Here is a 24,544-nt window from a genome sequence, read left to right on the forward strand (position 1 = left end):
CAGTTTGTAACTTATCAGTTATGAATAAATCAAATTAATTATTGATAAACATAATTTATAACCAAAATCATAAAAGGGAACTTGACAGTTAAAATATTGTCAAAATTAGAAAATCCTCAAATGGTGTAAGGGAAATAATTCAAGGTAAACTATTACTTATTGTTGACCTTTGATTAATTCCCTTGGTGAATTTATTTAATTATTATTATTATTATTATTATTATCATCATTATTATTATTATTATAACCATTAATTTTTAATTACTTTACAGCATTCAACTGTAACATTATTTCTGCTAGTAATGTACAAATTGATATTTTGTGGTCGTAAATACGTTGAATTGACCCCGTTCAATATCTTTTTGGTGGCAAAAGTGAATAAGTATCATTATGTGGCTTATAATGGAGTTGCAGTAAATGAAAAGGGCTTTTAATGGTGGCCAGCGTATTTGCTTTTTGTTATCTACTCAACATAATTATGTATGTATAATATTTGACGTACACCGCCAGCGTTAACTAATATCTGGAACAGGGTTTGCCTAAAATACGAAAGTGAGATTTTTGACGAAAGTGAGCGAAAGTGAGCGAAAGTGACTTTTAAAATATTAATTGTAACGTTTTAATAGACTTTTACAATAAAATTGCAGTTTGTAGACGTATATTATTAGAAAATACTTATATCTATTATAAAAAATAATCATAATAATGATTTATTCGGTTTTTATTTGCATAATTTATATAAACAAATTCTTATATCTTCCTTTCGCTTACATTGAAAAATACGAAAGTGACTTATAAAATATACCGTTTAAATTGAAATTATTTTTACTATTATTGCACAAATTGGACGTATAATATCAGAAAATGATAATATTTACTTTCAAAGATAATCATTATGATGATTAAATCGCCATTTATTTTGCATAATCTCTATACACAAGTTATATCACGGATTTATATTACATGTAATATAAATCTGTGATCGGACGAAAGTCAATGTCAATATTCACGATATTAATGTTTTTTATAATAAAAAAATAAATGAGTCATTTTCATTATTATTCATGTTTTCATGGTGATTGACCTATAACTGATGATGAAAATGACTAGCACAAAATATAAAAAAAATCCTAACTTATAAAAAGATTGAACTTTACCGATATATATAGTACGATATTTATAGAAAATTCCGTGGATTACTTATTTCCTTTTTTCCATAGTGAAATATTATTTTAACAATGATGGGAAATTCCAAATTATTTTTCAAATTAACATGTACATTGCTCATCTACACCTGGATGAGCATAATAACTGCCACTTTAATCCGTGCAAGATATCTATGGTTGTGCAGAAGAAAGGTTAATTCAATTGTCCACTCAATAAACAACCGGGCAAGTGTCATCAGTTACATACCTTTGATTGGATTATAATAATACTTTAGTGGGATTAAAGCGCCATGCGGTCACCGTCGTGTGTACTATCAATTAAAGTGGATGCGAAAATGATATGACAACACGTGTTTGCATGTAAACATATTCATACTTTATTTTGTCTCATTCGTATACATGCATTTTTAAACATATATACAACTATTCACATAAAACCTACATAAGACCATTCCATTTAATAATTTCAAGAGACATTATAATAATGAGAAACACATTCAAGACCTATTACTGTTAGATTAGAATCAAACAGTATAATTACAATATAATATATAAACAGAATATTAAATGTTAGGTAACACCATCTTTAATCAAAAATTAAAAACTGCCCGAAAAAGACGATGTAAGAAATAGAGAACTGTAAATCGGGGCCCTAACGCATAAATTGTATAATTCATGTTTTTGCCAATTATAGTTTACATAATAAATTTCATTTTTCATCTTAACATATTTAGTTTTATAAAAATGATAGTTACTATAGCTTATAACATACGTCTACAAACTGCAATATTATCATGAAATTCTATTTCAACGCTATATTTGATATTCTGTAAGTCACTTTCGTCAGGCTCACAGTAAGTGAAAGGAAGATCAATGTCTTAGCCTGTGTATAAATATTATGCTAATAAATGAAGATCAAATCATATTGATTAAAGATACTAGTTTTGATAATATACGTCTACAAACTGCATTATTAATATTAAATGCAATTTAAACGCTATATTTGATATTTTTAAAATCACTTTCGCTTCCTCTCCCTAACATTGAAAATACGAAAGTGAGCGAAAGTAAGATCTCTGATATTGCTATATAGAAATAATGAAAATGCATGAATATTAAAACCTCATAATGATTTTTAAGTATTTTTATTCATTTCTGAAACTATGCGTCTACAAACTGTTATATTAACAAGGCCGTCGTCGATGGTCCGGCCGGTCCAGCCTTGGCCGGACCAATATTTTGGCCAAATATGAGTAAAAAAGACAAAACAAAAACAGAAAAAAAACACGCATCGCTGATTAGCAATTTGACACTTAATTGGCCCCTTATGCAATGAGCGGTAATATCAGAAAATGACTGGACACTGTTAATTGACCAGGTATTTGTAGGGGTCCTACGAAGTCATTTTGACAAATCAGAAAATATTACTGTTACTGTACCTGACTTTGAAATTTGTGTCAAAACAGACAGTGCTAGAACGAGCACTGTTCTCTGAGGTCATTTTGTTAAAGATGCCTGCTACTTATGTTATCAGTGATAGGACATTCTCGGCGCTCAAAAGAATAAAGACATATATACTTAAGATCAACAATGTCTCAAGTACATTTGAACAATCTAAGTAATGGTGTTACATATTCATAAGTACAGGACAGATTCACTCAACTTACGTGTAATTGCCGATGAGTTCATTACCACCAGAGAATTACGGCGATGTGTTTTTGGAAAATTTACATAAAATGAGACTCTGTGTTTTGTAAGATTATTGTGAACAAAATACAAGTTACTGCTAAACAAAAAGCGGTTATTGTTGACTCGTAATGTACTATTCTTCCATCATGGCATCGATTGTTATTTATTACATGCTTTTCGGTGGTTTATAGAAATATATCAGTGATATAAAACTGGTTATTTCACTGTTTGAAACAGTGAAATTATTTCACTGTTTTGAATTTAAACCCCTTACGTTGTTTTAGTGAAATACCAGCGTGCACAATACTGGTTACCAACTTAATGACGTGACGTCGTAAATTACGTCACGTTATTTTATTAGTTCGTGCGCTTTTCATTCAGTATAAGGTTTAATGTCTTTTAAAAACGTTTCTTTGCATGTAATAAAAAGAAAATTTGTTTAGTATAGTGTAAGATTGAAATATATTTCACTTTGTGAACACCAAATGTTCATATTTCACTCGTGGCTGCGCCACTCGTGAAATATACCTTTTGGTGCTCACTCGATGAAATATTTTCCGATCTTACACTGAACTTAACAAATATTCTCTATTTAAGCTTATACCATTGTGTGATTTATGTTAAACAACCTTGAATTTCACCCTTAAAACCCTTACGACGCACTTAAATCTGTAAAAAATCATTGACATATTATAATAACATGTACTAGCGACAGGCTGTAAACTGTGCCAAATATACGGGAAAACGCCCCTGAGAGCATCATAGAATAAAAAAATTTCCGGGGGAGCATGCCCCCGTACCCCCCTAGATTCTGGCTAAAACCTACCAAATTGGCCGCACCAATCATAAAATCGTGACGACGGGCCTGATTAATATTAATTCAAAATAAACGGTATATTGAATGTTTTATAAGTCACTATGTAGATCTATGTAGTTGTGTATAGAAATTATGCAAATAAATAGCGATTAAATCATATTATATAATAATTATTTTTGAAAATGAATATTATCAATTTCTGATAATATACGTCTACTTAGAGCAATTTTAGTAAAAAATCAACTTAACCAGTATATTTAATATTTTATATGTCACTTAAGTATTTTTCAATGTGAGCGAAAGGAAGATTTCTGAACTTGTGTATAGAAATTATGCAAATAAATGGCGATTAAATCATCATAATGATAATTTTTAAAAATAGATATCATCAAATTCCAAAACTATACGTCTACAATCTCAACATTATATTAATATAGATTTAAATTAATCGCTATATTTGATATTTTGAAGTCACTTTCGTATTTTTTCAATCTGAGCGAAGGAAGATATCTGAACTTGTGTATAAAAATAATGCAAATAAATAGCGATTAAATCATCATAATGATTATTTTAAAAAATAGGTATCATCAAGTTCTGATAATATACATCTACAAATTGTAATTTTAGTAAAAATTTCAATTAAAACAGAATATTTAATATTTTATAAGTCACTTTCGTATTATTCAATGTGAGCGAAAGGAAGATATAAGAACTTGTGTATAGAAATTATGCAAATTAGTAGCGATTAAATCATCATTATGATTATTTCTGTTAATAAATATAATTATTTTCTAATAATATACGTCTACAAACTGCAAGTTTGTTTTAAAAGTCTATTAAAATGTTATAATTACTATTTTAAAAGTCACTTTCGCTCACTTTCGCTCACTTTCGTCAAAAATCTCACTTTCGTATTTTAGGCATACCGTCTGGAACATACATCCCAGCTAATATTTTACTTAATTTGGTCTCTTTTTCATAAAATGTTTTCAAATAATTGTTAGCTAAGCTATATGGCCACGATTTATTACACAATTGCACCAAATACTACCGTTGTAAACCTAACCTATCATTATTTGCGTCTATAACACTGTTTGCTACGCTCTTTATTGACAAGGTCACATGTACATTTTAGAGCGGGAAAATTGTGTATTGCAATTCCCGCGGAAAAGTCACCTGACCAGTTTTATGGGTCACGTGGGTTGAATTGGCGGCAAGATGAAAGGGATATCTACAATGCGATTGGATACACAGGATTGACCCTCTTATGACCCCACCCACGTGACATTTGTTGTTATTTTCGACCAGATAATCTACACGAGGGCAGGAGATTGGATATTTTTCATTAAATTAAAAGGATTTAATAGTTTCTAATGAGTGATAGAAATGGCAATGATTGACAGTTCAAATATCTTGGATTTAACTAGCCGACCACGACGTGTTCTGCACAGTCCTGGGAAGAATTACGACGGGGAAGGCGAACGAAACTTGGAGTTGCGAGGAATCTTCGACGTTTTGAGTGCTTACCAAGGATATGAAGGTGGAATAAACTGTAGCAAGTGTGGTAGGTTTTAAACATATATTTTTCTGTTTTTTGCAGTTATCAAAAATGTTTCACGTGCTACAATTCTAGCACTGGTCAATTATTTTCTAATTGGGTCGCTGAATTAGATGATAAATCATCAAGAATTTGTTTTGCATGCTGAATGGGAGATTGGTTTGTATTAATTTTGGCTGGCAAAGTTATGAAAACTGTACAGTATACGTTAAATAAGCTGATTGTATAAATAGTTATGATAAATTCTTACGTAATATAGGTGTCAACATTTCTATTTATAGATGAAAGCAGGTGCGTCGCCTGTTTATTAGTACTTAAACAAAAAGTTAATAAGCAAAATAACAGTACAGTTTATATTGAGGAGTAACAAAAAGTAGTTTAAAGTACAATAACTGATGTAGTCTTGTTGACTTAAAAAATACCCTCTAATTAACACATATGAGATGCATTCTATGTGAGATGAATTTATAGTTTTACATCACCTTGCTGATCGAGTTGTTCATGTGTTTTACAAGACCATAAAAACTTAAAGGATAAACTAGGAGCATATACTAACACCTTAGTACAGTAACAGGTTAGTTACTCCTATTGGCTTTAATAGGAATTAACCTGTCACTGTACTTATTATAATATTAAGGTTGTTGCTAAAATAAATAAAATAAAATATAGTGGTTTATTCAAATTGAAAAGTTCTTCATACTGTTACAGTATGTCATTTTCTTCCAACTTCTGGGCACTTTGGTTCTTTGGTTTAGATTTAAGATATATTTGGTACATAATCACAAATAACTGGTCAAATGTAGTGAGGCTGAGGATATAGATGTAAATATGGGACACTATATATATTTGTGTGTCATGATCATGCAAGGGACCTTTGTTTCAGAAGTTAGTGTTTAAGGTCGCCAAGAGCAAGTCACTTTCACCCTCACTGCCCCGAGTTTGAATGTTGTCAAATAGTTTGGATTCACTCACACATGTGTGCAAACTATCCAGGTAGCAGCTTATTGAAGGTACTAATGTTCTATTCAGATGCCAACTTATTCAAAAATAATATGTGCATGTAGAGGCAAAATTTGTGCGACTAGTTTCAGAATAACTGAGTATGATTTTCATTTATTACACTTGCAATTTCTGTTCTTTTTTGTTTTAGGTAAGCTGTACAAAAGTAAGGTTTGTTTTATCAAGCACCTATGGGAACACAGCGTGTATTGGGATCTATTTCCTGGGGATAAGAATCATGAGCGAGTTTTGGCGATACAGGCAGCTCTGATCCTGTACTCGAGGCACCTTGGAGTCACACAGGATGATTCTGATAAGTAAGTCACTTGAAATCGACCAGGTCCACAGTTGACATTTACTATTAACTTGCTAAATTTTGTTAAATGAAATGCCCCACTATTATATTAAAGTTTTGTTAAATGAGATGCCCCAGTTTTGTTTTTAGATTAGTCAGGGATTTCAATATTAGTCAACCAATAGTAAAAGCCTGGGAACTGGATGTGCAGGATGGCCTGGCTCTCCATGGGTGGCAAAAGCTAATCACTTTTGGTTTGTTAAAGATTAATATAAGGAGTAAACTTTTAGAAGCATATTGTGATTTGTTAGGTTAGTTGAGTGAAGTCTTTTAGTGAAATCAAAGATCTTTTAGCATTTGAACTGGGAGGTTTTGTTCATGTAGCAATACTGAATTTTGTTTGTACAGAATTTATTTATTTTAGCTCGATTGTGTAGGAAGCTATAAGCTTATAGACACACTGTCTAATCCGTTTCTAGAACCAACCAGTGCTGAGCAATGAGTGTAAAGTTTCTTACTCAAAGAAACAAGGACTTGCCCTTGACGGGTTTGAACCCATGTGGCTAGCGATCATTAGATTACCACTTTACTAGTCCGATGCGTTGGCCATTCCGCCACATCAATACTGAATTTAACCCCATGCTTTGATTTTGTTGTCAATATTGTAAACAAGGTAACCTTAAACTTGTTGTGTACAATGTAGTTATAGGGTATTATGCTGATGTATGAAATGAAGCAAAAAAAAAAGTTTAGTTACAATTTTGTGTAACTTTAAACTGCAAGGAATAGTTATGAAATTTTAATGGCAATGTTGAATAATTATTTGATGTACTTAAAAAATAAAATACAATAAAAATATTAATTATATTGATACAGGTTACGAGACTTGTTGGTTACTTCACCAAGTGGACATGATTCCACGCCAACACACACCACGCCAAAAAAGTCCAGACCAGTGAACACCCCTCTTACGCCAACCACACCCAACAGAATGCGACCTGTACAGCACTTCACATCGCCGCAGAAACAAATGTCGGAGAACTTGCGGCCCGTCCCTTTCCCAGTCAGCTCCGAACTTTTGCCTCCCGTCACACCAGAAAAAGAGTTTGAGCGACCACTTGTATGTCCACCAACACCAAGAAAGGATAAGCGGAAATTAGCCGCAGCAAAATCGCAACGAATTTCAAAAAAGAAACGAAGGCTTTTGTTGGAGTAATGTGAATACTTGTACATTCAGACATTTGTGTTCATTTTTTTTTGTTTACTGTGTTCAGTACATTCTGTTATTGGAAAGGAACATTTTGTATGTGTTCAGAAGTTGTGATTCTCTAGACATTGTTTAATGAGAGAAGTTGTTATACCATTGTGGAGGGTGGCTAAAAAATATGTTAAAAAGCATGCTATCAAAAGATAATTGAAAGTGCTTTGAACATTGTGAATCGTTACTGTCTAATTTAGTGCTTGCTAATATTTGAGATTGTTGTTTTAAGAATGTTTTGTTTAAGTGAAAAGTTGATTTTTGTTGAAGATTTAAAATAGATTTGTTACAGATGTAATGAAAGCAGGTTTCCTCTTGTACAAAGCTGCACACCTCCAGATGAGCCAGCAAAATCAATTATCAAACAGTATGATAATTGAGCCGCGTCACAACAAAACCAACATAATGCGTTTGCGACCAGCATGGATCCAAACCAGCCTGCGCATCTGCGCAGTCTAATCAGGATCCATGCTGTTGGCTATCAATTTCTTTACTTGTTATAGGTTTTGTAAGCGAACAGCATGGAGCCTGATCAGACTGCGCAGATGCGCAGGCTGGTCAGGATCCATGCTGGTCGCAAACACACTATGTTGGTTTTGTTGTGACGAGGCTCGTGTTTTTTTCCCCAACTTTTTCAAATTTGATCTCAAACATTGACACCAAAGGTCATTTGTCTCTCTCTGAATAAGAACTCTTGGATAAGTAGTCAGTCACTTGCCAAGGAATAGGTAATTACTGGTTAGTTAATTTAGATATCGGGTTAGGTGGACTGAACACTGAGATATGACCGAAAATAAGTTTATTAAACTGGTGTAAAAATGATCAAATCTGAACATGGAGGTGTGCTGTCTTAATTTTTGCTGCTTTAAGAAAACAAAGGTTTACTGAGATAAGAGGGTCATACAAAAAAAAAAGAAACTTTTTTTAAACCACTTAAAGCCTTAAAAAACAAATTTTAAATTTTCAGGTATGAAAAATAGCCTGAAATAAGCTTTATATTTAAGTCTCTTCACAAGAAATTCGAGTTGCAACTATTAAAACTGGAAATTTTAAGACTTTTGTCAAATTTATGTAAGTGCAACCCCTAATGTGGAAGTCAAATATTATTATGTATTTTTATACTGGCCCTTTTTATACCAAACTTTCTTCTGATTTAACTTCCGCATGATTTTTGCTTGTTGTCAAGAAACCTTCGTTTTACTTTCTACATAATTTTGTTATATATATTTGAAAATGTGATATGTAAATATGTTTTTAAATGCTTGCCAAGTTACCTTATAATGTTTTGTATTTGTATATTATCACGTATATATGCTTATTGTGTTTAGTTAAGGGTACATTCATTGTAAAAGTTTGACACTTTTTAATCCAGCTAGGGTGGTCTCTTGTGTATGAAATAATGCACGAAGGGACACCTGAGTTTTTCCTTGACCAATTAAGCTGAATGTAGCTATGACTGTTACAGTGTAGGTGCATTTTAAAACCCATCAAACAAAAACATCTCTGGATCGGAAGTGGATTTTTATGAAATTAGAATATTAACGTAAATGATAAGGGAAAACTTGCTTTGAAATAACATTTTAAAGTTGAGATTTTGATACACAATAACCAATTGAATTGTTCCAAGATTAATGTTGAATTTGTTTACTTTTTCTTGAAATAATTTGTCAATCCACTGTGTCAGTGTAATTGTTAGTCTAAGGAATATGTTCAGGTTTTTTTTCTATGAAATAAAATCGGGGGTTTTTTTTGTGTAAAAGTCTTTGGTAAGACTAGATTTATGATGCCAGTATACAAAAGTTAATACGGGATAGCATGTATGTTTGTATGCTTAGGTGTAGATATTTTTTTTACTGTTTTCTAAAATTTGTAACTACGCTTAGGTTTCTTTTAGTCACCTTGTTCTAAAAAAATATTTTTTTCCAGTGCTAGCATTAGTGTGACTTTAAACTGTAACTTAGTCATGAAGAACAAGCAATAGGCAACTTACAATTATGTGTACTGTACATGTATTTCTTTATTTTGAGAAGAATTTTTTTCCAGATTTAGATTTTTTGAACTTTTAAGGACTTCATTGTATTACCATTATTACTTTTCGATGATCATAGTTTATCTGTAAGGGTTCTGTTCAGTCTAGTAAATCAGAAGTTACAAGCTTGTTATAGTTTATGATGGTCAAGCTTAGTGTCTTATAGTTATTGCTCATATATGTAAAGCATTATAAGAAATTCAAAAAAAATGTCTATTGTCTTGCATTTCAAGCTTTAATCAAATTTTTATCCAATTTTCTTTCAATTTCATGCTCAATCATTAACAAAAACTCTCAAACAATGTACTTATCAATTTAAAATAAAATACAAACAACAATCTATATTTGCCTATCCGCCATACTGGTTAAGTTAAGCACTTTATAGATTGATTCCAAATTTTTGATCGGAAGAACATATTCGTACTCGCTGGCGGTGCATGGGTAAATATACAAATATTTCATTAAAAAATATTTTTGAAACTTTGGACTCATTTAAACGCTTGCATTCAATTAACTAATCAGATTTTGTAAACTGTGCGACAGCCATTTGTTTATCAGCTGTATAAGGAATTTAATTAAATAAAAAGATTTTTAGGATGTGACAGTTGAATAATTTTGTTAAAAGGTATTTCTATTTTTCTATTGTTCAAGTATAGCTCGAAATGAATTGCTGAATGTGTTACGGGTTTATGAGCAATTACGATACAACGTTACTTTGCCAAGAAGTAAAAATAAATGACCTCGTAGGGCATTTTGTTTATTAGAATATATGGAGGTGTTTTTTCTTCTCTCCTATATTTCAGAGTTTGTTTTTGAAAAGTTTATGTGTTCTGTGTATATTGGCATCTATTTTCAGTGTTTTAATTGGAAATTTACTGTCGTGTAAAATTTATGGAAGATAAAAGGTACATGTCTGATTATTACAAAGATTTTTTTAACAGCTTTAGCTGTTTACTTTTAAGGTATTTTTTTATGTGGAATGAGGCATTATTTAACCATGGGTACAAGTTTTCTGGCATTTGGTTTATTCTACTCTTGTAAGCGTTCTTTTTCTATATAAACCTAATTGAAATAATACAAATTCAGGGTTTTCAGGTTTTCTGTTATCTCTAACTTGCACCCATGTTTAAGTATGTTTAAGAATTTGTAATAAGCACTTCAAGATCAGTTAATGCAGTAAATGAATAGGAAAAATCCAAGTCTTGAAATTTAGTTACATATAAACTTCTATGTGTCAAACAATTTGCTTATTTGTATATCAATTACAGCATTTTCTATAGACGAAAAAACACCACAATTATAAAAATTACAGCTTGTCGTCTTATTGGACAAAACAATTACTGCTACATTAATTCCCAGTTGCATTTCACATTATAATACGTCCAAGGTATAAATCAATTTTTTACAAAAATTAAATTAAAGATATTTAACATTAAATTTTTGCTTTTCATCCTTTACTAAAACCTTTTCCTTAGGTATTGAAATATAAGATGTAATTGTAATTTTGTTTTGAAATTTCAAGATTATTTGTCTTAAAAAAAATAGTGGTTAACAAAATGTTTTATGTTTCACATTTTTGCCAGTGGTTTTGTTAAAACTGTTTTCAAAAAATATAATTTCAGAATTCAATTTTATATGCACTAAGATTTGTTAAACTTTAAATTTTTTATATCGTTTTTTTTTGTAAATAGTGTATATATGCATGTATATACTTTACCCGTACACACATGGTGCTAAATGATAGAGACTTTAGTATTATGTAGGAAAAAATGTCGTCGTCAAAATAAATGTTTTAGCTTTTGTTATAAAAAAAACATCAAAAAAGAACTTACGAGTTAATGTTTGCATAAAAAATATTTGGTTATTTCAGAGTCTATTGATATTCAATGTTTTATTTTGACTTGTTTTCTTCGATTGCTAATTCTTCTAAAGTAATAGTTATAATAATTCTTCCCCAATTAGTTTATAAGTTTTTTTCTGGAGAGTTTTATTTTTTCCATATGAATCTTCTGTAAGACTGTTTTCACAAAATTTAGTTTTTCCCCATACATCATTTCAATATTGGAAGTAATTTTCATTCAAATTCATTGAATTTAATTCTTTCTTGAGAGGTTTTTTCCTCCAAGTTTGTAAATTCCATCCTTAGTTATAATTAAATTCCTTCCCAGGTTATGCTATTCATAAATTCCTCCCTTATTTATGTTTTAATTAAATTCCTTCCTTAGATATAATTCTTCCTTGATATTTAATTTTGCCTAAAAAACTTTCCTGTTTATTTGAGCGGTGTCATGGCAAAACCAACATAATAGGTTTGCAGCCAGCATGGATCCAGACCAGCCTGCCCTTCCGCGCAGTCTGATCAGGATCCATGCTGTTCGCTTACCAACCCTATTTCAAGTAGAAAAACTGATAGCGAACATTATGGATCCTGATCAGACTGCGCGGATGCGCAGGCCTGTCTGGATCCATGCTTATGTTGGTTTTGTCGTGACGCAGCTCATTTAATCATTTGCCTGTGATTTATTCCTCTAATTAAAGTTGAATTCGGAAAGTTTATTTTTTTACTCGATACTCAATTTTTCCCTTCAAATTGACTGTTGAATTCCTCTAGTAAACTTGATTGTTCAATAAAATATTAGATATTCTTTTTGTTTTTCCTTCCTGAAAAGTTTCGATGCGATTTTTGGCTTGACTTTGGTTTAAGTTTTTGCATTCAAGTTGGTATCTCTAAAACTATTAAAAGAAAATATGTTCAAACTTTACACATTTGTTCTCTTTGATTATCTTACATCAGTAGCACAGGTCCCATAACTCTTGAATTACCTTTTAACAGATTCTAACTGTCAAACTCTGAGAATAATCTAGCCCGACATGTTATAGACAGCTCTTGTTAATGATTATTTTTCTTCTGTTTTCAGTTAAGAGAAATAAAAGTTTTTGTTAATTTGAATAAAAAAAAATTTTTTTTATTGTTTTAATCTTGTTGATTGAATATTTTTTTTTTATTATAAGTGAAGATTTTTTTTTTTAAAGAAACTTTGTTTAATAGTATATTAGTGTAAATATGTTAAAAGGCCATTTGGGTGATATGTGTTTTTTTGTATGAACAAATGTATATTTTTACTGTAAAATTTTCTTTTTTTTTTGATGACTGTAATGTTAGTAAAAATGCTGCATGGCAAATATAAAATGTTAGAAGCAGTACTGTGTTACTTGTTATTATACCATTATCTGGGACAAAAATTCATTTATTTATCCCAGAACATATAAAGAGATATCAAACTGGCCTTCAGGAGATCAATGGATTTGCAACAATGCCTTCTATATTTGACATCAAGGGAGACTAAGCAGTTTACAGTCGTTGTCCCCCCTTATGTCAAAGATTTCATGTTTAAATTTTAATACTGCTTAGTCTCTTGTTGCAGAAGAGTTTTTCTCCCTAGTTATGGAAGAATTAAAATAAGGCTGTTTTCTGCCTTGTTATGGAAGAATTAAAATAAGGCTGTTTTCTACCTTGTTATGGAAGAATTAAAATAAGGCTGTTTTCAGAATTAAAATCAGGCTGTTTTCTCCCTTGTTATGGAAGAATTAAAATAAGGCTGTTTTCTGCCTTGTTATGGAAGGATTAAAATAAGGCTGTTTTCTCCCTAGTTATGGAAGAATTAAAATAAGGCTGTTGTCTCCCTAGTTAAGGAAGAATTATAATAAGGCTGTTTTCTCCCTTGTTATGGAAGAATTAAAATAAGGCTGTTTTCTACCTTGTTATGGAAGAATTAAAATAAGGCTGTTTTCAGAATGAAAATAAGGCTGTTTTCTCCCTTGTTATGGAAGAATTAAAATAAGGCTGTTTTCTCCCTTGTTATGGAAGAATTAAAATAAGGCTGTTTTCTCCCTTGTTATGGAAGAATTAAAATAAGGCTGTTGTCTCCCTAGTTAAGGAAGAATTATAATAAGGCTGTTTTCTCCCTTGTTATGGAAGAATTAAAATAAGGCTGTTTTCTCCCTAGTTATGGAAGAATTAAAATAAGGCTGTTTTCTGCCTTGTTATGGAAGAATTAAAATAAGGCTGTTTTCTCCCTTGTTATGGAAGAATTAAAATAAGGCTGTTGTCTCCCTTGTTATGGAAGAATTAAAATAAGGCTGTTTTCCCCCTTGTTATGGAAGAATTAAAATAAGGCTGTTTTCCCCCTTGTTATGGAAGAATTAAAATAAGGCTGTTGTCTCCCTTGTTATGGAAGAATTAAAATAAGGCTGTTTTTTCCCCTTGTTATGGAAGAATTAAAATAAGGCTGTTGTCTCCCTTGTTATAGAAGAATGAAAATCAGGCTGTTTTCTCCCTTGTTATGGAAGAATTAAAATCAGGCTGTTTTCTCCCTTGTTATGGAAGAATTAAAATCAGGCTGTTTTCTCCCTTGTTATAGAATAATTAAAATAAGGCTGTTGATTGTCTCCCTTGTTATAGAAGAATGAAAATAAGGCTGTTGATTGTTATAGATGAATTAAAATATGGCTGTTGATTGCCTCTCTTGTTATAGAAGAATTAAAATATGACTGTTGATTGCCTCCCTTGTTATAGAACAATTAAAATAAGGCCATTGATTGCCTCCCTTGTAATAGAAGAATTTAGGGCTGTTGATTGTCTCCCTTGTTAAAGAATAATTGAAATAAGGCTGTTGATTGTCTCCCTTGTTATAGAATAATTGAAGTTAGGCTGTTGATTGTTCCCTGGTTTTGGCCAATTCTGGTGCTACATTAAGGAACAGTATCATGACCCAAGTAGGGCAAGAACTTACAATTCCTTGTTTGAGAGGCACTAAAAAATTTTTGACTACTAGGCTTGAAAAAATATTATTGCTTCTTTAAAATAAAGAAATAGGAATTTTTTACAGCCACCATAAAGCTATTACCTTTGCTGTTATAGTTCTGTTAAAGCTACATGCCTCCAGATAAGCCAAGATACCTAAATAAAATCAAACTTGAGAAAAATGTTCTAAGATTTTAAGAAAAGTAAAAAAAAATCAATATTCAAGTAATAATTTACATGTTATGCGCGATTAATGACTGATTTTTCTGTATTTATATCTTTATTTCTACTGCACTAACGCAGTTAGGACTATTTTTGCATATTTTGAACTCTTCTCGGTAATTTACGTGGGTTGCAAGCGCCATTGACAAAGTGTAAATTGCTTCCTTCCGGTCACTTCACAATATTATACTTTTAGATACATTTCAAAATTTTCATGAATATTAGCTTGAATCTGGAGGCGTGCTGCTTTAAAGGAAGCAATTCTATCCAAAAAAAAACGAAATTGCTTTATTCATTTGCTGGGATTTACTCCCTCTTAAAATATTAGAGATATATGTCAAAAGAATTACAGGTAAATGGCTGGGCTTTACTGAAATTCCAGGTAAAATGTCAAAATATTAAAATATGATGAATTGCAAATTAGGTAAAGGTATCACTAACAGTGAACTGGATGTTTAGTTACTGACAAAAAACTCGGGACTTAATGCCACCTATACCTTTTTTTCAAAGTATATTTGGAAGAGGAAGAAAGAAAGAAAGAAAGAAAGAAAAAGAAAGAAAGAAAGAAAAAGAAAGAAAGAAAGAAAGAAAGAAAAAAAGAAAGAAAGAAAGAAAGAAAGAAAGAAAGAAAAAGAAAGAAAGAAAGAAAGTATTGACAAGTTGAGAGATCTTTCCATTATACTTTTGCAGTATTTCCATTTTAATGGCATCACTTGATCTATGCAAAAATTGCCTTGTTTTTCGCAGATGAATATAATAAATCAAATAATTATTACTTAAAGATCCGTAACTCGTAAATCGGAAAATACCGTGTTAGCGATGGGAAATAACTACCATACTAAGTAAAGTAAGATTAATTTCCCTTTATTTCAAAAAATATTTATTTCTCACAAGGCTAGATTAATAAAACTCATTTGTTTCTTGTCTCCCAACCAATGCTCACACACTTCTGTGCTCGCGATTTTTCTAATTCACAGTTTTTGTAGCATTTTTTTTCATCGTTTGTATCATATTGATTCAAACTGTCTTCTGAAACGATAAAACATACTCTAGAATGCTATGTTTCTATTCCAAAACAGTTATTTGCCATTCAGCTTTTAGGAATTGTACAAGGAATGTAAACTTCTCCATTTTGAGAGGAAACTATTTGTGACACATAATCTTTACCAATATATACTTGCAAGGAGTCAATAACATGTTCTATGTACAGAAAACTGCTCTTCTGTTGATAAGCACACAGCAAACAAGCCGAGTTTTTAATTTGGCCTTGCAACAGACAGAAAATCATTTCAAAAAGAGGGAGAGTAATCTCACTTCCATATTTGATATTTAGTATCAGTAACAGTTACTTCCCTTTAACCATTTAATGCACCCGAATTAAGGGTGGCAGCGGGTATATTCGATACTGCGGTGATATTTTTTATAAAATAACATTTGTTTTGTATTCCTTTGGATAAAAAAAGAATATTTCATAAATATAACAAATAAACGCATTGTTTATATTTATTTCTTTTATTTTTACTTTTTTTTTCAAAAATAATGTAAACATTTTGTAAAAAAAAAACACACACACAATTTGGTTGATTTGACGCCATTGTTCATGGTTACCTTCAAAAAACGCTTAAAGACATAAACCTGTACATTGTCTTTCTTTGGTCAAAGAGTACGTACAGGACATGACCAAATGTTTTGTTTTCGTTTTCTTGAAAGAAATATATTTTGATATTACTTTGAGACAAACAAAATTAACTCAAAAATTAAAAAAAATAACAAGTCAATTACGTGAATGATATACATGTATGTTTTACTATAAAATAATAGACAGTGACACCTCCCTTATCGAAATCTGAGTATTTCCGGTACTGCCTCTAAATATATGAACATGGGAATTAATTATGGGTCCGGGAATTACATGAAAAGCCAATGGAACAAATATACATGTAATAAGAATTAGAATGTCTTTGAGCAGTCGGTTGTGGGGATGAGATTGGGAAGGATTTAACTTGCACAAAAATTACATATGGTTAAGATTAGGTTTAATTTTACAATGGTTAAAATCAAGCATGGAAATTTCGTTATTTAATTTTGCAAAGGTATACAGGCGGGGATAAAACCCAAAGGTTTCCGTCTAAATATAAATATCACAATATAGCATGCAGAGCCTCGTTCCCGTAACCGGAAACGATAATATCATCTGCAGAAATAATTCAAATGTTTACATAATACTTTCACAATAATGTGTTATAAATTATGTTAAATGGTCTTATTTCTGTAGATACATCAAAAACTATCTATATGACGTCATGAAATGATATATACAATGAAATTTTAAAAATATATTTGATCTCCCTAACTTAGAAATAAGAGAAGAAAAACAAAACAACAATTTCAAAATGGGGAATTGCACTAACGCCTGGCATTTTTTGTATTGGAAATATATTTCAAGAACATGTCTATGAGTGTCATTTGGGGATAAGTGAAAAGTTGATTGTATTTGCATGTGCCAACAGTCTTGCCATTTTGCACGTCTGCGCATTCTCTGAAACCTCTTGGCGGGCCAAGTTCATCATTGTTATCTAAGCATTTCAAAAATCCTATCTTGCCAAATTTAATATCTAATATATGGCAGACCAAGTATTAGATTATGCAGCTTATTTTCAACTCACTTTGCATGTCCTTTTGATATATTCCCAAATACAATATTAATATATATATTACTATTAAATATTTATAATATCTATTTACAAATACATATAAAAAAATAACATATATAACAACATGACTAGAGTTTACACTTCACAAATATTCTCATTCAATCGCATTCTTACAACTTTTTCATCAAACACATCTGTATCTTCCATGTCAAATTTATAATCAAGCATACATCTTTACAACACTCTTCCAATCACACTTGTTCGCTTTCTTTTGTAACATTATTAAAAAGAGTTTTTAAATTTCAATCTTAATAATTTTTTATCTGATGGATATAACAATTTAAACAAATCTTATATTGATGAATAAATATATCATTAAATATTTGCAATATTGGTTCCAACACTTTTTCCAGGCATACGTTAAAAAATCACTCAAACAAACATTTTTTTCAATGCTTATCCATATATTTCAAAACATTTTTCATCAAATTTTTATCTTCACATTTTTCCACACTCGCACATTTCCCCACTCGTATTCTACACTCGTCAAATGTTCATACCATTTATACTTTGTATGTACACAATTTGTTCTTTGGCCGCGCGTGTCGTTCGTAAAATATATGTTTTATATACAAAAAAAACATACATTCTCCTTTATATATGAATATGTTCTGCAACTATAGATCTAGATGTAAGTGCAAATGGTTATAAAATATACAAGTGCAATGTAATATGTGATAAAATATGTTACATCCCTTTCGTTTATCGATAAGTTCAGCTTCTGACGTAATTTCTAATAATGGATACATTAAATGTAACGGAAAACTGAAATTTTCGTTACACTTCAGTCAATGATTAAAACTAAACGTAAAACTAAACTAGAACCGTACTTTTAATAACGCATCGGCAAAATACTAAAATGTAACAGAAAATTGTAAGTTACGTACACTTCGGTCCTCGTATAATAGGAAAAGTAATTAAATCTGTAATTTGCATTACACTTAAATGTAACATAAAAATGTAAGATACATTACACCTCACGCCAGTCTTTCAACAAGAGACTACGCAAAACTGTAATTTACAGTTTAAGGTTAGTCCTGTTGTTAAAAGTACGGTTTTGTTCTATGATGACATGTCATATAAAAGTTTGTGTCTCCGTTACCGGTAAGATCATGTGTACTGTACAATGTACGGATGTAACATATTTAATGAACATTACATTTTGTTGTATACGTGCTTAAAATAACGGGTACATGTCCACCACCAGTGCTATAACTACGTACAATTTATAAGTAATACTCGTATATTTGTGCTTAAAGGTTAATATCTTTGTTTCAGTTACAAAACCCATCACCATCTATATAAAATATTTACAGAAAAAAATCTATGTGACGCCTCTTTATCATGTTAGTAAAGTAAAGTAAGTAAGTTTTTCTTTTATTGTAAAATGTTACATCTTAGATGATCCATTTGCATGAAATGCGTGTCTTCTATTTACTGCAAAGTCCCTGATCAAAAAAAGTTCCTGGAGATAAGAAACCCATTCTTCTTCTGGTAGTATACAAAGCAGGACCTTCTGGTTTTGTTACCTTTGGAACGCCGGTTCGCGCGCTGTTATTCATCAGTTCAGACTGCATCACGGATTTTATAACTTTATCTCATCAGATCTGATTTGAAACAGCTTCACAGTCACGAATCTAAAATTAAACAAGATAGACGAATGTATTGTTTAGTTACATGTATAACTTTATTATCAAAACATGTCTTAAGTATCTTTTATACATGAAAGTTAATTAAGGAACGGCGAGTCACGAGCCTGAACGGAAATGGACCGGCGTTTCATGCCGTTGTATTTCCGGAAACTTGATTTTGAGTTTTGAAAATGCTTCAGTTACTTAGCGGAATAACTCAATTTGATTAATATGTTTTCCATAATTTAATAAAATATTAATGTAATAAATTATTAATGCGCTCATTTTACTGTATTCATAATTAGAAAAAGTAACTCTTACCTTGGAAATATTATTTTTCTCCCATTCTCTTTCATTGCTTATTGTAAATATGGTAATTAAGTTAAAATCACATTCTTTGTTTTTAATATATGTTATTTCATTTGCTTATCATCCCACCCACCCCATTTTGATGGTACACGGGGTGGGGGAGTCACATCTTAACAGCTGGAGTATCCCAAATGAACTATTTTCTTTTAATATACTGTGCTCATATCACACACACACACACATATATACACAATTCAAAAAGGGGGCGTCTCCAAACCACGTGGTACTGACTGATACAGACTAACAATGACCTTTGAAAGCTGACCTTTAACCCTGGTAAGTACGATCACTTTAATTATACGTTGAAACAAGTATCTCATAAGAGTTAGATCATTAAACAACTAAGACGTTTAAGTGGAGGGCACTTCAGATAACAATATGTAAAGAGGATAATTGAATCTTGTACAAAATTTGAGATATCATCGCCAAAGGGATCATGGCTCTTTTATATCAAATTATACATGTATTTATCATTCTTTAACTATTTATAACATTAGTTTATATATACGATTTAATGAATGGGAAATGTGCAGTCAAACTAAGGACATCCTAAGGAAATACTTACATGGCCTTGAATCAAGTGGTCTGTGTTTAGAGGCTACTCCGTTCTATTTAATCAATGAAGGATGGGCGCAGAGTGACCTTTATTTAAATGGTGATCTTTATTCAGAGGTGGTCCTATACACAGGTGTGACTGGAACCAGGAAAATAAAATGTTTCATTGAATGATATAAAATAGTACGGCTTTATTGTGTACATCGAAAATTTCACAGTTCTTATATGATGTATATTATTTGTATTTCTACTCGTTGTGCTTAAAATGTAAACGTAGACTGATTTGAGAAAATTTCCGTTTTATTTTTAAATTATTAGAACGTTTAGGGAAAGAAGGCGCCATATTTTCATTTTCTTACATTTACACTTCGGTAGCAGACGAGTTTATTATATTATATGACTGCAGACCATAACCAGCGTTCCATCGTAAAATCGAATTGAGATTGTGAGATAGGAATTAAGATTTGAAACGATGTAAAACTTTATTCGATTATGCATATTTATGTAGAGTACATGCAGTCTTGCACAACCTGAGACAGAATGATAAAACTTGTACATGTATATTGTGTTTATTGCAACTTCAATTCATCTGTAAACTGGTACGTCTTTGCTCCGATTAATTAAATCAATTAAAGTATTCAAGATGTATATGAACTTCAGTCAGATTTCATGGCTGCTGGAATTAAGTATCCGGTCCTGATGGATGTCAAATGTAAAATGAATAAAATCTTCCTTTTGTAAGATTTCTGTCATACGAACTGAACGCTTTGGACAAAGGCTTATTTTGCAAAAAAATCAAGCTTTGGACTAAAACTCACTTTGACAAAACCAAGCTTTGGACAATTTTAGCTCACCATGTAAAAATCCAAGCTTTGGACAAAAGCTCACTTTGGTTAAAAGTTCATTTTTATCAAAAGCTCACTTTGGACAATGAACCATATCTGTTGCATCTACAATAATTATATGTTTTCAATGTGAGTGAATGCACACCAAAATACGTAACAAGGCAATATAAGGAAATGAATTCTAAAACATAATTTAACTATTGTTGATCGAATTTTTCAATACGAAATTCATACATGATTTGCGAGAGATATTATTTTGCAGCTGAGAGCTATCGTAGGTCAAACTGCGTCCATTCTTTCTTACTGTTATCTTTAGGTGATTGGCTGTTATATTTAAATCACCGCAAGATTGTTTTATCAAATTTATTTATCATTTCTTGTCGAGACCTATCCAATGTTATAAAGCTATTACATATGTAAATGGGGAGGTCCGAACCTTGTACTCAGGTGATATAAACGTTATCATTGACTATTAAACTTATTATCCCCATAGATTACAGATTAAGATAAGCGTGCTTGATTAAAATATCACGGTACAATACAATATGTAAATGTAACAATGACTAAATACATGTATCTCCCGCGCTCCATCACTAACAATAATAATTTGTCTTTTGGTCAATACCTTGAAAACCGAGTATTGGTGCTGTAACAGAAACAGGGTCGCCTCTGGACGGGGCAACTGCTACATCATGCACTATTGTGAATATAGCAACATTTTGGGGACTTCGCAACATATCGGCAACCAAACGTGACAGTAAATAAACAAACAAGAAATAACTTTTAATTAACAGAATTTCCGGTGTTGATTTGATGTAAAATTTGACTCAAATTGGAATCAAATAAACCCATTTTAGTTATAGTCAAATTAACTCTGTTATGGTCAGGCATGTGACATGTCAACTTTATATCTTAACTGGTCGAAGACATTTCCTCCCCTTCTAGGCCATACATCGAAATGTAACCAACAATCTAGCCAGCCCTTTTCCTCATAAAAGAATTCATCGTATCTAGTGGGATTAAAAGCGGCAATGGTTTGTGACCCGGGACTTAGTGCTTCACGTACTTTAACCTCCTAAACAGACCTGGGACTAAAATGTAACTAGACTAAATTGAATTAAATTAAATTAATCTAATTTAAGTGTATCTTTCTGTCACAGAATAGATGTAGAAAATTAAAACAAATACAGGACACCAAAGTTGATAAAAATCACAGTTGGCCATAAAACTGGGAAAACAACAAACTTTTCAATTAAAATTCATTAAGAATTGTATTCATGTTAATAAAGAAAAAACAATATATCTCAGATCTAACAAAAAAATAAATACATGCATATAAACAATATATGTAGCAAATGCATTACATCATATATGATAAACTTTACCTCATTAAAATCAGGATCTAAAAAGTTTTAAAAACGTTACATTTGAAATTCTTACATAGATCAACTGGGGAACTTTATAAAACGAAAAAATATGCAAAAGGTTCTAGTTTTATACTAAATAAATTGAAAATAATCTTTTTAATCAGATTCATAGTGGAGTTTAAGGTCCATCAGGTAAAGAAGCCTGCCTACAGATTCATGATAAATTTCATGAATTTTTTAGAATATATTTTGAATAGAAATATTGTCAAGTGAACAAAAAAAGTAATTTACACATTACAAAAGGCACTTGATTTTTTGGAAAATTACCAAAAGTAGGTAAAAACATGCAAAAGCAGCCTTTAATGTGTTGGTCACGCAGTGGAAATATGGTGATAAATACTGTAAAGTCAGTCATTCATTGCATATAACATGTAAATCATTACTTGAGTAGTGAATATTTTTACTTTTCTTTAAATCTTAGTACATTTTGAGTCAATTTGATTTTCTTAAAATATTTTTTGCTTATCTGGAGGCGTGCAGCTTTAATATGACATCTATTTTCTCATTTATCAAGTAAATTTTATAATTCATCAATAAATAATCATATCCAATATTTCATGCAAATACATGTACTTGAGCTTACACATTATAATAATATTTGCATAAACAATTTATTTTTAAAGCAGCTCAACTCCAGATTCTGGCTGTGAAATTATATTCATTTATTCTTTTTCAAATTAAGAAAAAAATAAACACAAAAAAACTTACAAAAAACATGTCGAAAGCTAAACAAAAGCATTTTTTTTTTATTGAACTGTTTATATATTATTCATATCTTATGAAAATTTAGCATATTAATCATTTTCCAGTGTAAAAAAAATGCACTCATTTAGGAAAGAGGGTTGGGAGGGGTATAGATTTGCCTGCATGTCTGACTGAAAAAGACAGTGGAATGTGGGGGCATTTTTAAGTAAGTTTTTAAAAAATTGTTAATATCTTAGTATATACGTATATTAACTGGAAGCTGGAGGCATGCTGCTTTAAAAATTGTATCAGAAAAATGTATAAAATATTTTAAAGGCCCATTATGCCTCAGAAATGCTATCATTTTTATTTCTCAAAACTTTTTTTTTATTTTTGGCATCTTGTTACAGTTTCCAAAAATACTCATTTGCTAATTTATCCATTATCAAAACATTAGTTAAACACATGTTTGATATTTCTGAATAATTAAAAAAATGGATTTCTGAGGCATAATGTACCTTTAACTCTATATAAATTTGATAAACTAAATAAAATATCTACTTGCCCTAATCTCTAATTCTAATACTGCAAAAAAAGCAATACAGAGTGTAAAATATAAACTATAAGTATAATTCTAGTAAAAGGTCAAAGGTGAAAAATATTATCTCTATTACATTGAATAAGTAAGTACATGTAGAATAAAATATAATATAAATAAATGTTAAAATAACTACAATGTACATGAATGTGTAGACAAAACATCAACAAATACTACCTACTTTAAAGTGACATTATGCCTATTTAACTGCAAAGGTAAAAGTCAAAATAACTAAAAATATATTTTGTCAAAATGTATTCAATTACATGTATATAATATGTTTTAATAAGCAAAATCAATAATCAATTTGACCAAATGGAAAATTCTATAAATATAAATGTCATTTGGAATGTATCAGTTTTTAAAAAGAGTTGGACAGTCTTTTTACATAGTTAGGAAGTTTTTTTTATATTTTATTCTAAACATTTTTCGTCAATCAATATTATTAATATAAACCTCATTTAACCCATGTTGACATAATGTCACTTTAAACACAGCTTAATTTTCAGTTCTGATAAAGGCATTATGTTGATAAGTATGAAAAAATTCTAAGCTTCTGGCAGACTATGAAAATAGTAGCAAGGGGAAAATGATTCAAATCCAAATTCAAATTCAGTAATTAACATTGCCAAAAAAAACCCCAAAAAACAAACATAAATAAATAAAAAAAATAGGCCTAATACCTACATGTACAGGTAATACATGTATACTTATAAAATTGAGTTATTGATATATTGATGAGATAAAATGCATATTTTCATTTTCCATATTTTCACTGTAAAATATCTACGAATCAAGTGCAATGATAACTACTTTTCCACATACATTCTAGCCTAAATAAATTAATGTACCATCAGATTACTATAAGTATTCAAATTACAACA

The 24,544-nt window shown here is 30.7% G+C and overlaps 1 protein-coding gene and 1 long non-coding RNA gene across 2 annotated transcripts; one reads left to right on the top strand and one right to left on the bottom strand.

The window, feature by feature from the left end:
• The first annotated feature begins 4,861 nt into the window (after positions 1-4,861).
• LOC132733008 (uncharacterized) lies at positions 4,862-8,204 on the top strand. Its single transcript, XM_060719570.1, has 3 exons — positions 4,862-5,236; positions 6,381-6,546; positions 7,401-8,204. The coding sequence occupies exons 1-3, from the start codon at positions 5,059-5,061 to the stop codon at positions 7,738-7,740; spliced, it is 684 nt and encodes a 227-aa protein (XP_060575553.1). The 5' UTR covers positions 4,862-5,058; the 3' UTR covers positions 7,741-8,204.
• An 8,188-nt stretch (positions 8,205-16,392) lies between these two features.
• Positions 16,393-19,776, bottom strand: LOC132733009 (uncharacterized). The gene is made up of 2 exons (XR_009626121.1): positions 19,504-19,776; positions 16,393-19,188 (listed from the first exon to the last, which is right to left on the bottom strand). It is a non-coding gene; the product is annotated as an uncharacterized LOC132733009 (long non-coding RNA).
• Between the last annotated feature and the right edge of the window lie 4,768 nt (positions 19,777-24,544).

The sequence above is a fragment of the Ruditapes philippinarum genome, unplaced genomic scaffold, assembly GCF_026571515.1.
Source record: "Ruditapes philippinarum isolate M1 unplaced genomic scaffold, ASM2657151v2 ctg2344_1_1_1_1, whole genome shotgun sequence".
Lineage (NCBI taxonomy): Eukaryota > Metazoa > Mollusca > Bivalvia > Venerida > Veneridae > Ruditapes > Ruditapes philippinarum.